Source organism: Clinocottus analis, unplaced genomic scaffold, assembly GCF_023055335.1.
Source record: "Clinocottus analis isolate CAN_PGR_092001 unplaced genomic scaffold, fCliAna1.0.p SCAF_7, whole genome shotgun sequence".
NCBI classification, from domain to species: Eukaryota; Metazoa; Chordata; class Actinopteri; order Perciformes; family Cottidae; genus Clinocottus; species Clinocottus analis.
The window spans coordinates 13,028,141-13,043,091 of NW_027176229.1; the positions used below are offsets into that span (position 1 = coordinate 13,028,141).

The 14,951-nt window shown below is 39.8% G+C and overlaps 1 protein-coding gene across 1 annotated transcript in view; it reads left to right on the forward strand.

Annotated features, from left to right (window-relative positions):
• Positions 1-7,606: 7,606 nt before the first annotated feature.
• The window catches only part of trpm3 (transient receptor potential cation channel, subfamily M, member 3), a 121,540-nt gene continuing 114,195 nt past the window's right edge, over positions 7,607-14,951 (forward strand). The window contains exons 1-2 of the mRNA XM_068566730.1: positions 7,607-7,667; positions 9,267-10,616. Of these exons, the coding sequence (XP_068422831.1) occupies positions 10,413-10,616 (204 nt within the window). The 5' untranslated portion in view covers positions 7,607-7,667; positions 9,267-10,412. The remainder of the gene's footprint in view (positions 7,668-9,266; positions 10,617-14,951) is intronic.

Sequence of the window (14,951 nt, forward strand, 5' to 3'; positions counted from 1 at the left end):
GAGACATAAAAGAAGGAAAGTAGATTTGTTATGGATGAATACCAGTGAGCCACCAGTGAGACGTTATGTCATGCTCATGTTTCCAGACAACAGAGAGGCATGTCAGGGCCCTAAATTGATCAGCGGCTTGACAGGGGCCCCTCACTGTCGTCCTACACAACTGCTCCTCCCATCTGTTGCTGTGGCATCCAAGTGATCTCTTCATTAATTCATAGCAGAGCACCAAACTAAATTAGCTCTCGTTAGCCACCCGCTGTTTACTTTTCTTTATTTGCTAACATTAACCCTCTTCCCTTCAGTGTGTGTGTGTGTGTGTGTGTGTGTGTGTGTGTGTGTGTGTGTGTGTGTGTGTGTGTGTGTGTGTGTGGTCATGTGGTGTTGTGGGGAGGGTGAGGGATTTAGGGTGGGCATCATAACCGCCTCACCTAGCAACCTACCCTGTAAGATGCTCAAAGGGTCTGAATCACCGGGGGTGACATGCACACTGAGTCTCCCACCCTGCAGACCTTAAGAGAGACCGGGGTGGTTGTGTTGATGACGTTCCACCTGCCACATGTCCATTAGGTCCAGAGAGCAGCCAGATCTGCAGGAACTGAGCACCCCCATTTTCATTCACTTTCACTCTGCTCCTGCTGAAACACGAGGCATCACCAACTTATCACAGGAAACGACGCACAGACTAATCGGCTTATGAGGAAGAGCAGAGGAGACGAGCCATGTCATTGATGGAAAAGGGATGCCATTGCTTCATTTTTATCACCTTGGACATGTCATGCCTGCCAGATAAGAACTGTTTTGCATAGAGCTGCAAAACGAGAAGAAATCCTATTTTGTTCTTTTTCAGACTTTTGAAGCTCAAACACATACAAGGCTTGCCATAACAAGCACGTGAACAAACTTGCAAGAGTTTTATGACTATTACAGTGCCTCATCATAATATTTGGTAGAAGGGTTGGCCTATTTTGGTGTTGAGGATGTAACGAGATTATTGTGGAAAATCTGGATCCTCATCGCCATCCCAGCTTTTCTCCTGGACCTCCAGATGTGTTTGAGTAGATATTGACAGACAGACAGACAGACAGACACACACACACACACACACACACACACACACACACACACACACACATACATACATACTCTGGCTGCGTCATGCTCTGTCCTCCAACACGCCACCTCTAGCAGAGGGACGTCTTGCCCACCTGTGGCTTCTGACTCCTGGAGCCAGCCATCTTCTCTCAGCGATCGTTTCTCTCTTCTTCCAATCATCTGGCTTTTCATCTCCTTCCTCATCTGGTTGAGACAGCGCTCCACTTTTCTGTTCAAAGTTTTGTTTTTTCCAAGGAAAAAGGGACCTTTGCTCAGAAGAGAATTCAGAAGACTCAAGGTTGGCGAAAAGGAAAGTGATTTCCAAAGGTGACTCAGAGACCTTCAGACTGGTAAGACATCGGCCATTTTGAATTTGAATGCTCTCTTGGAGATAAGGCTTAGGCTAAGTGTGTAAAGAAATATGGTACAAGAGCCAATTATAATGATGATGTAAAACATTAACAGAAAGTGCGATGAAATCATAGTTGGGGAAAAATAGTGGAAACGAGGACACAGATTTGGCAAATAACTACATTTTTATGGATCATTTTTCATGTGTTGAACATTTATTGGGTGATAATAAAAAATGCATTATGTAAGCTGTGCTAACAGATGAATGCTGAGAAGTGGTCGGCTGATGGGGTGCTAAATTAATGATAGTTGTCTTCCCATATTCTCTCTCTTTCTTGCTTTGCGCCTCCATCTGTTGGTCGTTGGACTCTGAAGCAACCATATGCTCTATATGTATAAATCATCCACAATGGCCTGATCCCTGTTAGTCTGATAAAACATGGATTTAGCACATTTCTTCAGCACAAGAATCTCTCTGTGGGCAGAGGATTCCCTGCCCACAGAGATTGCCTTCTTACTTTTCGTCATATGTGATGTTCGATTTCTCCATCACACCTCGAACAACTACAGCACAACAGCATTTCTGCCTCATTTGGGGGGCAATAATAGTTTTATACAAAAGTGGCTGAAGACAGAAGATTCGGACTTGACCTGATAGTCCTCACTCAGCAGCATTGTCATTGAATATTGTGCGTGTGTGTGTGTGTGTGTGTGTGTGTGTGTGTGTGTGTGTGTGTGTGTGTGCGTGTGCGTGTGCGTGTGTGAGAGTGTGCTTTGGTCTCTTCTGTCATTAGTCTGTTTCTGTCATTTAGATAGTGATGAGCTGTCCCTCAGTTGTGCGTGTGTGTGTGTGTGTGTGTGTGTGTGTGTGTGTGTGTGTGTGTGTGTGTGTGGCTTAGAAAGAGGGCAAGCACTAGTGAGTCAATCAAATTCACACATGCTCAAAAATTCACCAATGTATCATCTTGTGAGCGTATTGAGAGCATCATGGGTTTGCTGCCTGACATTCAGACTGTTGTCAACATGTGTTGTGTTAGTGCTGTTGTGTTTCAGCAGCACTAAGGACCGTTTTGGTACCAATCTACAGGAGACTGTATTTGCTTTTGGCTTATTTTCTATTATAGCTTGTCAGTTATTACAGACAGCTGCGGAAAGGTTGAAACAACAGGAGACAAATAATGCTTCTAATCTTACCATCGGTTCATTGATTTTTCAGATGAAAAATGATAGCTCACAAATTTAAAATGCTGTAGCTTCAGTGTTGATTCAGCAGATCTCTTTATCTTTTACCAGTGTTAAGACGCCAGTATTTGAATACTTGATAGAAATGTTTTAATTCGGGCACAGAAACGCACATATTGTCTATGGATGCTGTGCGTGAATTATTGATGGCATCAGCCTGCTTAAAAATGCATCCCCAACCTTTCTGTCGCACAGAGAGGAAGCAGTAATTAGTTAGGATGTGAGAGGAGACGGAGGCTAATTATCAATGGGGTAAACATAGCGGCCCTCGTAGTTTATCCCTTTTTATGGATAAACTTTATTTTTTATTTCCAACAGATTTCTGCTGGTATTTGATAAAAAAGCTATATTGTTATTTTTATCACTTGACCTGTTGGTTGTGAAGGGGGAGAATGGGGATGAGAAGGAGGGAGATGTACTCTCCTTTTGCATAATTTTACAGTAAAGTGTTTAAAAAAAAAAAGTGTGATGTCTGATTAGGAAAATATAAATACAGAGATGAAGGAAAGCCTCGAATGGGCCACTTAGTGGGCCATTCCATGTTCAAGGACAAAACCAGATCCAGAATTCATTACACAAATTTCCTGCATTGATTTGCTCATTTGAGTGAGGTGGACTCTGGGTCTGGCACTCACAGCTGAATAAATTAAAAACAAATATGGAGGAATGGATGAATGGGGAGTGTGAACCACTATAGATGATAGAACATGACGAGTAGGTGGAAAAAGTGAAGTCAGGAGAGCAACGAACAGTTCAGCTTGCTCAAGTCTGGGAGCTCGAGAAGTTGATGGTTAGATCTTTTGAAGGGGAAAACCAGTAAGAGCTGAAACTGTGCTGGATTCTCTCACGCATGCCTCCTGCCATGTACCAATGATTATAGAGTAACTCCTAAAAGGATACAATTTCGCTCTCACTCACTGAACACCGAGTGATATTTTTTTTTCAGGAAATGGTTAGTTTAAGAAACATAAATTAGAACTGCATTTATGCATTAACTTAGTTAATAATGTTTTGCAATTGTATGCCTCCTGTATCTATATGTGCTGTTATCATCAGGATGTTCCCCACTGTGCTGCTGATAATATATGGCCATGACACAGATGAGAAAAGAGATTCCTAGCAGGAGTGGGATAATCCGTACCATAGAAATAAATCCAAATTCCTTGGAAATCTGATCTGTAAATAAACAGATGTATTAAATCAAATAAGGAGAGAGTATATTTCAATAAAAAAGAAACGTGTGTGTGTTTTCAGCATGTTTATAATTATGTTTATCGTTATCTGTTCTGTGGTTTGCCTCCTTTCTAAGTGATTTGGAAACACTAATTAGGTGTGTAGGTAATACTTGTAATAAACTGAGGTTGGAGCATTTTCATAACCCCTTAACCCAAGGCAGTCTGAGAATAAAAAGCATTCAGGCAAAGTTCAGGAGGAGAATTTGTTAAACCAGAAACATCCTGCTGGCTAGAACATCAACAAAGAGGACCTACCCTTTAGCCTTGAAAACATTGAATACAATTATTTTTAACTTCATATCACCTGGCTTTTCTGTTAGAAAGGAATAGAGTGAGTGTGTCACACAAGCTGCAGGTTTTCAACACATTGCATCATGCTTTGTGTGAAAGCTGTGAAACCAACGGCTCCTTGGAACGAGACATGAAATCGACTGCAGACATAAAACCGCACCTATAGAAATTAAAACCTTTATCACTACTTTGTAAAAGAATGGCACAAATGTAAGAACATTATGAAGTTAGAGTCAAACATTTTCATTTAAAGTATGATTTCAAAGATTTGAAAAGCAATTAAAATGTAATTAACTGCTGAGGGTTTAATTGCAAGTCATTTGGATTGTATAGTACAATATATATATTTTATTGCTTTCTTTTCTCTCCCTGATTTTTTCATCCAGAAGAAAATGACGAGGAATTCTCACACAAGAAGAGTTCTGACCCCCCTGTGCATAGAGCTGAAGGTAGGAAACACACTTCCCTTTTTCTCCAGGATCTTCAACATAATACACAGACAATGGATGAGAAAAAAACGTGTTGGTTTTAGAATAAATTCATAATTATGCCTGTAAAAAAACAATTTAATTTATGCAAAATTGTCTGAACAGCTGATTTCACTGCTCCTAATTCTTTTCAGATAGATGCTTAGTCATGTAATTTATTACCAACATTTAAAAGTAAAAATAAGTTTACAATCTGACAAAATGTGTTCACTCTTGAATTTTAAGTACGAGTGTATTAAGGTGACAAGGCTTTAAGGCCTTCTTTAAATTCTATACAGTACATAAACACGCACTAAAATCAAAACACTTGTGAAATTAAAGTGGTTGCATTCAGACTTTTAGTCTGAAAACATTAAATGGTTCTGTACGTTGTACTTGTGGCTCACAGTTTTGCCAAGATTCTCCAGTGCAAAGATTTATGTTTAGTCAAAGCAGTTTTTTTCTGACTGTCAGAAAGGGACTTTTTTTTTTGTCAATGACACATCCTGTGGAGACATTTTTAGGTGCAAGGACTTAAAAACTTAGACTTGACCTCAGCAATTGAAATATAAAAGTTAGATAAATTGGCGTTCAGCTTGAAATGAATGTGTGCCACGAGATCAATTTGTTCATTTAAAAAGGATTGAAACAATTACATCACAGACTTCTGGGTTTCTTTGTGGTGGAGATGCAATACAACACTTCATCTTTTAAAATCAAAGCATTTGTTATTTTTGTTTTTCTTAAGAGAAGAGATACACCAGCAAAAGAGTCAACCATTGAGTATCGTCGGAGATAACAAACTAAATGAGCAATTTTGTCAAGCATTTTGTTCCTTCAGCTACAGTATCCGTTTGCAGGGGAATGGTTTTCTCTTTTTCCTTCTTTCTGCTCTCTAACTTGTTAGAGCTTGACACGACACAACTCCAGAAAAAAGGATTCCACTAATCAGACAGCCAATTAAAAAACCTTTCTAAGTAAAGTTACTTACAGACTTGATCTGAGCTCAAAGGGTGTGTTTTATTTTTTTTGTGTTGGACCATTTTATTAAGCTTAATAACATTATATACTCTTATGATGTTTGCTCAAGTGGACAGCTTTCTCATGTTTGCATATTTGTGTGCACGTTTATATATATATATATATATATATATATATATATATATATATATATATATATATATATATATATATATATATATATATATATATATATATATATGTGTGTGTGTGTGTGTGTGTGTGTGAGAGAGTGTGCGCGCACAAAAAGACATTGTGTGAGACAAAAAGCATTCATATATTTGCGAGTGATTAAGGTTGTTTGTCTGCTGTTGGTGTGTTTTAATGGCTGTGACAGTGAGAAATTGTACTTGAGCGCACATGGGAGGATTATAACGAAGCGCTGATGATGCAACCCAAAGTTTTCGGTTTCGTAACTATGGCAACCACACAATCCAATGTGGGTGGATATTTTATGTTAAACAAAGGGGGTGGTGCTGGGTAACAGGAGGATTTATAGAAATTAGAATTTGGGATCACCTCCATCTCAAAATCAACATATCAGTATGATGCACTGTGTTTCTCTCTGTGTTGATATCCACTGTGTAATTTCTATAATTGCTTTAGTCTCATTATTAAATTTGACCAACAGCTTTTGCATAAACATTTTAAAAGCGAGCAAAACCACAGAGCAGTTGTGCAAAAATATCACTGACTGTTTTCATATGTAAATTAATCAATTTATAACTGCCCTACAAGCACGGATAGATCGAATTATATTGACATTAGCATATTCTGTTAAGTTAATATATTTCTTAAACGTATTCTTTACTCATTCCCTTGGCTAAATTAGGATTTGTATGACTATGTTTTAGCCTTTCAGCTGGTACCCAGACAATATGAAAGTTTGGGGCGAATAAGAAATGAAAATAAAAACATAATTCAAGATGTTAATCTGGGTACCTTTCATATCCTATAATCACCCAGCAAACAAGTGCCTGAAGCAATTGCAGGCAAAGCCTACAGTCTGCACGACGATGTAACACTGCAACACACACACACACACACACACACACACACACACACACACACACACACACACACACACACACACACACACACACACACACACACACACACACACACACAGCTGCAGCTCTAAAACCTGACACACATACTTTAATATATGATAATATACTGATTTTGTGGTAAATACATGCCATTTGGATTGTGCTGTTGCTGGACCACCCCGTTACTACAGGTGGGTGTTGCATGCAGTGAGTATACCAAATGATGTTTTTCTTTTATTATAGCTCACACCAATATGGATTGAAGTAGAACATTTTCTTAAATATATATCCTTCATTTTAGATTTACATATTCAATTTTGAATCCGCTCCAAAATCCGTTTCACACCGCTGGGTATGTAGCTTAAATAATATGGCTGAAGTATTATCAGACATGACTTAATACATCTGCAGCACATTCACTTCATGGAGTACACATATGTGATTAGTCAGATATATCTTTCAGGCTCTCGATGCATTTAGCAGTTAAACCGGTGTTGTACTATTATCTGGGGATCCACGGAGCTTTGACCGGTCGGTTGCAATGCTTTTTTAAATCTCACACATAACCTAACCAGAGCAAGTCCGCAGCAGGTCAGATGTGCGTCATACGTCACGGTGATCTACCCCGGATGGATAGAAGACTGAAAACCCCATTTGTTAGACCTGAAGTTACGTCGCTACCCCGTTGTAATGCAGCACTCTACGCTACAATAAAGCTGACTAGCCGATTAATATTGACCGAATGTGTCCATAAATCGATTTAAACCTCTTTTTCGACTCAGGGGTTATCGAATTTCACTCAGGTAAAGTTACATTGAACATATTGGACGTCAGCGCCTCCTAGTGGTCATATGTAATACGACACCGCGCCAGAAAGCTGATAACAAAAGTCGACTCGAAGTTGTTTGTTCATTTACTGGCAGGTAAGACAACGTCGACAATAAAGTAACATACTTACACCCCTTGTAGTCATGTAGTTATGCAAAGTACTCCTCATAGTTAGTGAGGGTTTCATTGTTGAGCAGATGAGACTTTGGTAAACAGTAAGTAGCATGCCAGCTAGCGAGACTAAAAACATAGCTAGTTTACATGAACGATGTTAATGTGACTGAGAACACAATATTTACATAAACCAGTAATCTTCCAAAATAGCCTCCAAATTAGCCACGTTAGTTGTTACAGCCCAACACATAACTAGAAGCATTATATTACATTGCATAAATGAATTATTATTTGGTATTATGGGCTAATTGCAGACAAAGCACTTAGAGACCAAGCCGTTTCCTGTCAGTTAGTTTTTTCATTTAATTGTAAAGATGAAACAAAATGCTGACTATTCACATTTACTTAATTTGTTTTAGTAGCATTGTACGAAAAGAAACTTGAGCAGACAAGTGACTTATTAAAGGTAAATAAGTCACTTGAAAAACGTTTACTTTTTATCGTCAGAAAAGCTGAGCTATATTGTTTCAAATGAAAATGCAGATGTGCATTTGTATTTTAATGCACCAAATTACTACAACGCAAATCTTTACATAGACCACTGTCTGTAATGTTGTAGCACATGATTACAGATGTTGGTGACTTCTGGGTTGTAAAAAATATTTTTATTATTATTATTTTTTTGTCTATAAAATGTTGGAAAATAGAGAAAACTGTTAACTCGATAATATTTAGTATAAAGTGAATGATCAATAATTTTGTATGAATCTAATTAACTCATGGTTTCAGCTCTATTGTCAAAAGTCAGATTTGTGTTGTATTAAGACTTTGGAAACAGTAAACAGCCCACTGGCTGATCAGTCATGCCAGCACAACTATCCATATTCAGCTAATGCATTTGCTATTTAGCGCAGTCAGAACACAATATTGTATTTTGCATTTCCATTCAGCTTTTCCGATGAAATATGTTATTATTGGCCAGAGGTTAGTGATTGTGTCAATAATTCAGAACCATAGTGAGGGCTGACTTTGAAGTCCCCATGGTTTCATCCATGCTTGATCAAAAGTAGTGATTACAATTTTTCACACTTGTTTCCCCCACCCCTCCTCCTACTCTCCTCCTGCACGGACTTGCTTTCTCACTCTTAACCCATCTCTCAATTGCTCAGTAATACAATCTCAATCTCTCTCTCTCTCTCTCTCTCTTTCTCTCTCTCACACTCACACTCACACACACACACACACACACACACACACGAAGCTTACTCCCAGGTGGTAAACGGTTGCTGGGAGCTACAAAGGCAATGTCCCTGGTGTTCTGACACTCAGTCACCTCTCCTCACTTTGTCTTCCCATCTTCATCCCATAACATCTCTTGCGCTCTCTCATCTCTTCTTGTGTCTCCTTTTCCTTGTTTTCTTGTCCCAGATTATTTGTCTCTTCTTCTATGGCTAAAATAAAACAAGAAGCATTTTAGATTGTCAGAGAGAAACACACACGCACCTGCACACGCACGCACTATTTCTTCACTAACACATTTGAAGAATAACAACAATTCTCACCTTTTGTCAACTCTACAGCATGGCATCCCTTGTAGCACAGCTGAAGACTTTGAGTGAGAAGCATTGGAGCGAAACAAGTATTGCAGCAAGAAACATCAGAACTGGCAGTTTCGCTTGGTATTGTCCTTTACTCTGGAATTGCAACATAGAAACTAAGGCTCAGGTGGCTTAACTCATGAACTGTAAACCATGTACATCAAAGAGGATGAAGAGAGAGAAGAAGAATAGACATATGAGACATGTGCCCTGCTCCGAAAAGAGGAGTGAGATCGAGAACGTCAGCTCAGGAAACAAGAGGAGAAGGAGGAGATGAAGGTTTAGTAGCTGTGGGTATTCAAAGTGCAGTGTTCATTGTGAGAGAGTGACTTACTGCACAGGGTGTCTGTCTCTGCGCCTCTCAGTCAGCTTAAAGCAGCTCTGCACTATTGTCAACAGGAACCCTGCACTCCAGAGACTCTTTCTTGTCTCTTTGTTATCCTCGTCTGGTAGCTTTTCCGTTTTTCTGCTCTCTACCTGTCTTGCCTCATTTGCTCTTCTATCCCTTTTCTTTCTCTTCCCACTCTGTGAGCTCCTACTTGATATTTTGTCTCTTTCACCTCGTATTTTCATATCGTACCCTCCAACCACCTCCCTCTGTCCCTGTCTCGCGCTTTCCCTTGCCTTTTTTTCCCTCTCTCTCTCTTTCTCTCTCTCTCTCCCTCTCTCTCTTCCCCCTGTGAGGAGGGAAAACAGCATTAACGGCCGAGCCACAGTAACAGCACATGCAACAGGGTGCAGACAGCACCTTCTGCTTCGCCACCTCTCCTCTCTGACTCCCATTGCTTTCAAGAGGAAGGCTTCAGGGAAAAAAAGAAGAGCGCAGAACTGCAGCTGACCAGGTGAATATCTGTTGTACCATTACTTTGATCAGAAGAGGGAAAACGTAAAAGAAGCAGGAGGAAAGGAGTTGGACATTTCTCTTGCATTATCCTTAAAAGTGAGGGAGAAGACTTAAAGACTGAAGAGAGACCAAGAGACTGAGTGAACCAAGCTCCAGGAGGCAGCAGAGTTGAGAATGACTTGAAGATGCCACCTGTGGCACTAGTTTGAATAAAGAACAGCCTCCTCGTCTTAGCGTGTGGGTGCCTCACTTCCCACATCTTTTTGATCACATTTTTAACACCCATGGCTTCCAAGAAGAAGTGGAGTGAGCGGAGGGAGTTGCGGAGGGATCGTCCGTTTTCCACTCGGGATGATTCATCTGTTGCGTCCGGGACATCTGGGCCAGGGCGTCCCACCAGCAGGGGGCGCTTCTCTGAGTCGTGGAAGAGGATCAGCTCCAGAGGAGGCTCCACCAAGAGGGGGGCGCTCAACTCTCAGCTGCCACCGGTAAGATGTTTTGAGGATACACTGGCCCCCTGTACACGTTCCCCAAAGATAAATCAATGGCCAGGGTTCTGGGGGGTAAATGGGACAGGAAAGGCTGCTGTCACATAGCACTGTGCCTGGGAGGGAGTTAAGCAGCAATGAGGGATTATGGGGTAAAGGAAGGAGAGAAATTAGGGAGACTAACATGTTGGTTAGTTTGCCAGTTATTTATTAAGAATAAACGTCCTCAGTAGATTAGTCAATCTGTGTTGCCACTTGAGTGATGAATCAAAGTAAGATGATCTCTTTGCTATGCAGTTGTTTTCAGCTTTCAACAGTCACCTCCTGTTACCTTGGAAACCAGGTACTGCAGTCAGAACACAATATTGTATTTAGATGTAGAAATATATGTTATCAACTTCACAACCTAAAAATATTAGATTATTTACCATTTAAACTGTTCCATCTTCAAGGCACAACTGTAGCCTGTAGTAATGATTCCTATAAAACAACTATCTGGTGTATGAACCAAAGACTAGACTAGAAAGGATAAATGAGTGCCAATGCAGCCATCTTTGGAAAACTAACTGCCTGTTAATGCATTGAATTATGAAATAATAAAACAGTGTTTGATTAGCATAACTATTGCCATCTTTATAGATGCTTAGCTACAATTCTGCCACAGTATGCATTTGTAACTTGTTGAAGTAAAAGAGGGCATGATCAACAAAGTTGAGCTTCCATTGCTAATCAGTCAATTATTTAGGATTATTTTAGTCACAGAAACATTAAATAATGAATAAGTATCAACAGAACAACTGACAGCCGGGAGCTATAACTTTAGCTAAATTGTCCATTAAATCTGTTGTAAGCAAAATCTCATTTGTAGTACTATTGTTGTGCGGAAGCAGTTTGAGGACAACTTCAAAGACTGGAAGGAAAACATTCCACTTATCAAACGTATAAATGATCAACTTTAGGACACGGCTCAACTGTTATTATTTGTTAAATTACATTTCAAGATATGCTGTTAAGACCCAGTGGGCTATCTTGAGAGAATTGTGACTACATACTATTTTGGAAATTGGTTGCACACATGCACCCAGACTCTGTCTTGATATTCTCTTTTGTTATCTGACTCCACTCCCATCATTCTTGTCTCTTGCACCTGTGTCAAGATGCTGGGGTGCTTGCAGTGCTTCAAAATCGATGTATACTTTGTCTTTTGGCAGCACCTGTCAGGCTAGTGGGAATACAATTCTCCATGTGCGTATGATGGATCCAGGTTCCCACCCACTCTATTTTTGAAATGTGGAACTTTGCTGATGTTTACGGATCAAGGTCAGAATAACTAAAGCTCATTGCGAGTTGGTGCTCATGGGCTATCATGCTTAGCCAATCTGTGGGGTGATATTTGGCAGTGATATCTGAGCCGGGAGATGTGTGGGAGACAGAGATATGCACGGTTGGGGATACGAGATCCACTTCTGGTTTTTCAGTTATGCCCCAGTAACCAGTGCTATTTTGTATTGCACACATACACTGCTATGAAAATATCAGAGGAAGTGTTTTATGAGGCAGTACTTACTTTGAGGTAGTGGGCTGTCAGACTTTTTTGTCACAGATGTTAATAGGGCCTATCTAAATATGCAGCTGTGGATTTCTTTTTTAACGTAATGAATGATTTTATAATAGTAGAACGAGTGTCTGTGTGCTTGTCTGTTTCTCTAGCTGCATTGAAGTTAGTGTATGTGTCTGTGCAGAAAGAGAAGCTAAGCTTGAGCCTTTGGGATTTGTGTTGCTTGGATATGAACAGCAGACTGATACTACCACACCTATACTAGTCCCAAATCATTGGACACTTTGAATTACTTGTCAGTTGTAATAGCTTGGGGTGTAGGTGTGGGGGTGGGTCCGTGTGTGTGTGTGTGTGTGTGTGTTACTGAATGAGTGAAGGATAAAAATAGGAAGAGAGTGAGTGAGATAATTACTCTACGGGCGCTTTAAGAATCTAATTCTCAGTGATGGAACTGAATGAGGGAAAGCCGAGGAAAATTCCAAGACTGAAGAGCTTTAAGAAAATGTTACACTGTGAATTTAACTTTGTCTTTTTAAATCCACACTGCACGCTGGCAGGGTGTGAATCCATACCTCTCTGATACATGTAACTGCATTGAGACAAACAAATGCTATAATTTTACAACTTGTAAATCCTGTAAAAGGCTCTGCACACGCACACAGGTGTTTTCATTCTTAGCTGATCAGATCAATCAGGTTCATTTTGGGTGGAGCAATTTATTTTGTGGTACAATTGTACCAGAGCCAATAGAAGAATCAGAAAACTGTCTGTCAGTCGCGGTCTATACACGTGTGTGTTTGGACTCTGGGTATAATGTGGTCCGAGCAAGCAAAAAACATGTGGAACTAAAAACTATTATTGAGGCTCAGTCAGCCATCCCAATGCACAATAACAGAAATCACTTAGACATAGTGCCGTTGCTGCTAATTCATACGCTATGACAGTGATTTTCAACCACTGCGCTGCGGCACACCAGTGTGCCATGAGAGAGAGTCAGGTGTACCATTGCAAAATGTCCAATTTCATTTAATTGGTCAAAAAAAAAATATTAGTTGCTGCAAATAATGATAAGAAATATTAGCTGCCGCAAATTATTTTCAATTGTTGAGCGTCTGACCCTGCAATATAGTGGCTGGCCTAGGAATAAAATACTTCCATGCCAGTAGGTAAGACAGTAATTACCTACCATATATACTTTATTATGCTATAATGTGACATTTTGTAACTTTTTTGTTTGTTGGTGTGCCGCGGAATTTATTTATTGTAGTCAATGTGCCGCGACTCGAAAAAAGGTTTTAAACCACTTTGCTATGACATGCTAAAATGTCTGCTGTGACAAATGTCTATTGGCAGTAATACATAAAGCAGCCTCCACAGATGGATGAATACTGTTACTGCTACTTTCTAAAATCACTGTCAAGTTGGGTGCTGCTACTAGTATATGTTTGCAGACTGCAACTATTTTGTTGTGATTTCTGTGACTGGCTTTGTGTAATACAATGTTCTGCAGTCTAATGTATTTTTTTCTGTGGTAGATTTGTTGTGAATGGCTCAACATAAGTACTGAAAGAAAGTGGAGGCGGTGTGGAGATAAGGCAGACAAAGTTGTTGCTATTTTTTGACAGGTTATGACAAATTTCACAATTCAGAGTGGTTTGAATCTGTGGTTTTGAGTTGGTGAAGCCATTGATCTGACTACGGCAGCACGTCTGTTTGCGTGGGCTTTGTGTATAGCCGTAGAGGTGTGAATCTTCACATCTTACAACTTGATTCGATCACAATTCACCTGTCAATGATACTCGATGCATCTCGATGTATCACAACCTAATGTAGAAGCTGCATCGTTTCGATACCAGTATCTGTGTGAGCCACCTTGGTAAACATTAAAAAAAAAACCTAAATCCTTCTGCAGTGCATCACACTACTCTAATCTTCTAAAATGTCAGATAGCAGCTCTAACCCTTCCGGGACTTGCAACTCGGGTCGCCGTCAAACAATGTTTACATTCTGTAAATTCATATCCCCAGTGCGTAAAACACTCGTCACACAAAATCCTTCAGCGTGATTTGTCAATTTGTGTGCCCTCTTTAACATTTTGTGAAAAAACTAACCAATGAACACGTAAGAAATCATAAAGGACCTACACACCTGAGCTTTATTAACAAAGTGCAGTTTTCAGTCCAAAAAAAGAGAGAGAACATGGCGAGGATGCACTTTACTATGAAGGAAGCAGTGGCGGCTATTTTGGCGAATAGCGATGAGAAAGATGGACGAGCTTCAGAGCCTGAAGGTTTGATTCCTACGACAAAGAGGAATATGCCAACAGAAGGGATCCATTTGAAGATGGGTAAGTGTATTTAATAAACTTTGTTTTGCAATAGCATTTTAACGTTAGCAAAGTTATCACATTTAGCTCATGCCGTGAGCACGATGCGTAATCGTTGCGACCATCGTCACTATCGTATCTGTCAATGTCAACTTTCTTTCAGTGAAGTAAGACTGAGTAGTAGGAATTTATTTTACAGAGAGGATTCACCACCGCCAGCCACTCCAGCATAGCCTTCCCCACCAGCCTGGCGAACAACGACGTCGCGTTTTCTATTTCTGAACATGTATATTGTGTAAATATTTTTTTAATGTATAATACAAATTTTCATTTGAAAACATTTTTTTCTAATGGTCGTTTTTCATTTGCATCGGCAGTATGAAGTCATTTCTCAGTCCCATTTTTTATCATTTTGGTGAAAGGCGTGACCACATTTCTACTCAAAAAACAA